Here is a 2,082-nt window from a genome sequence, read left to right as displayed (position 1 = left end):
TATCGTTAATATAATAGTTACTTTTTCCAACAAATTTTAAAATGTGCCATATGCCAGTTCAAACATGCCTAAAGACTACCTCTACTTAATAATAACAAAAGTGGAGATGCACTGTTATTCTATGATATTATATTATATTGTTCGATTGATTTGCATTGACTATCAGACGTGTTTATGATGTAATTATTTGTGAATATTTCTCTGTCAGACGACGGTGAGTCCGCTGGAGAACGCCATCGAGACGATGGGACAAACCAATGAGAAAATCCTCACCATGATCAACCAGTACCAGTGTGACGACGCTTTACCCATAAACCCTCTCTCCATGCTGCTCAACGGCATCGTGGACCCCGCCGTCATGGGCGGCTTCGCCAAATACGAGAAGGTCAGAGAGACACGGTGAGAAAACGGAGAGAAACGCTGAGAACGGATGCTGATATGTGTGTGTCTTTCTCCAGGCGTTCTTCACGGATGAATACATGCACGCACATCCTGATGACAGAGACAAACTCCTGAGACTCAAAGACCTCATCGCATGGCAGGTCAGAAACATTGCAGCATTTGTTTGTGGCTTTGATGCTAGAAAACTCGAGTGGTTAAGACAGATGATTAACCTGTGTAAACTCCCGTTTGACTCATTTAGATCCCGTTGTTGGGCAGAGGAATCAGTCTGCATGGAAAAAGTGTGACGGATGACCTTCGACCTTTCCACGAGCGCATGGAGGAGTGCTTCAAACAACTGAAGAAGAAGGTGGAGAAGGAGTACGGAGTGAGAGAGCTGGTAAGGATGAAAGCCAGACAGCAGAAACAGAAAGAAGGATTTTGTGAGATGAAGGAGGGAAAGGGATCAGCAAAGTGTGTCCTGATTTTCTTCCTCTTGTGTAGCCTGATACGGATGAGAGACGATCCACTCGGCCGCGCTCTATGCTGCGCTCAGTCCGACAGTCCATCTGCTCATTGGCTGGATCTGAATGTGGAACGCCCACTAAGACACACCCAGAGAGGTGACCACGCCCACACGCACATGTGTCTCTACGTTCAAAATAACATGCTGTGATTATTCCTGCAGTTTATAAGATGATACATCATTTTCTAGAAATATATAGAATACACAATATTTGTTTAAATACTTTTTTAAAATTAATATATAGTTTTAATACTTATATTTTAATAGTTTAATTAATATGTAATACTATATTGTTTAGTTTTTAATACTTGTTTTAATATTTATAATTTAGTAATTTTGTTGTTATTTGTTATTCATGTTTTATTTTTATTAATATTTGCTTTAACGTTTATATTTTATTAATATTTATAAATATATATAGTTTGTTTTAGAATTTTTTGTTTTATATTTCCATTTAAATAATTGTATTTATTTCTTAATATATTGTTACATTATTTTCTTTTATATTTTTATAGAAATATGTTTTATAATTGTTTTAATATTTATATTTTAATAAATGTTGTAATATTTGTAATTAATATACATTAATATAAATATAATGCAAATTAATATAATTTGTAATTATATATATATATATATATATATATATATATATAGTTTGATTTGTTATTAACTTGTTTATTAATATTGCTTTGTTAATATTTTTATATAGGAATTTTCATTTTATTAATTGTTATTAATATATTGGTTTGTTTTTATTATTATTAGTTTTTAGTTGTTTTTATTCATATTTGTTTTGATATTTATATTTCAATCATTTTATTCATATTTGTTTTATTTCTGAGATGATGCTAAAAATAAATATTCAGTGTGGCAAGGTCATGTGACATCAATGTAGCATAATACTGTTGCATATCACTACGTAATGTGTTCTGTTTTACATAATATTTTTTAAAAAGTAGTAGGCAGTATACAGTGTGTATTCTATTCCTCTCTCTCTCTCTCTCTCTCTCTCTGCCTGTAGCATATCTCTGGACAGTGGCGTTCCTCCCTTTCCGTCCATCATCCCTCGTTCCAGTGGAAGCATCAGTGTGATGGATGAGAGTGGTGTTGAAGTGGAGGTGAGGATGATGAAGATATTGCTGTGACATGTTTCAAAAACAGACCAATGATTG

At 33.7% G+C, this 2,082-nt stretch overlaps 1 protein-coding gene across 1 annotated transcript; it reads left to right on the top strand.

Moving 5' to 3' along the window:
• Positions 1 to 208: 208 nt before the first annotated feature.
• LOC107712828 (dedicator of cytokinesis protein 2-like) lies at positions 209 to 2,051 on the top strand (the record flags this gene model as incomplete). The annotated part of the gene is made up of 5 exons (XM_016518192.1): positions 209 to 385; positions 459 to 542; positions 644 to 781; positions 886 to 1,004; positions 1,932 to 2,051. Coding segments are annotated over 5 exons (638 nt in total), but the record flags the coding sequence as incomplete, so codon positions are not given.
• Positions 2,052 to 2,082: the final 31 nt, after the last annotated feature.

The sequence above is a fragment of the Sinocyclocheilus rhinocerous genome, unplaced genomic scaffold (assembly GCF_001515625.1).
Source record: "Sinocyclocheilus rhinocerous isolate Xijiao unplaced genomic scaffold, SAMN03320098_v1.1 scaffold44997, whole genome shotgun sequence".
NCBI classification, from domain to species: Eukaryota; Metazoa; Chordata; class Actinopteri; order Cypriniformes; family Cyprinidae; genus Sinocyclocheilus; species Sinocyclocheilus rhinocerous.
Note: the sequence above shows the minus strand (reverse complement) of the source record. Positions and strands in the feature narration are given on the sequence as shown.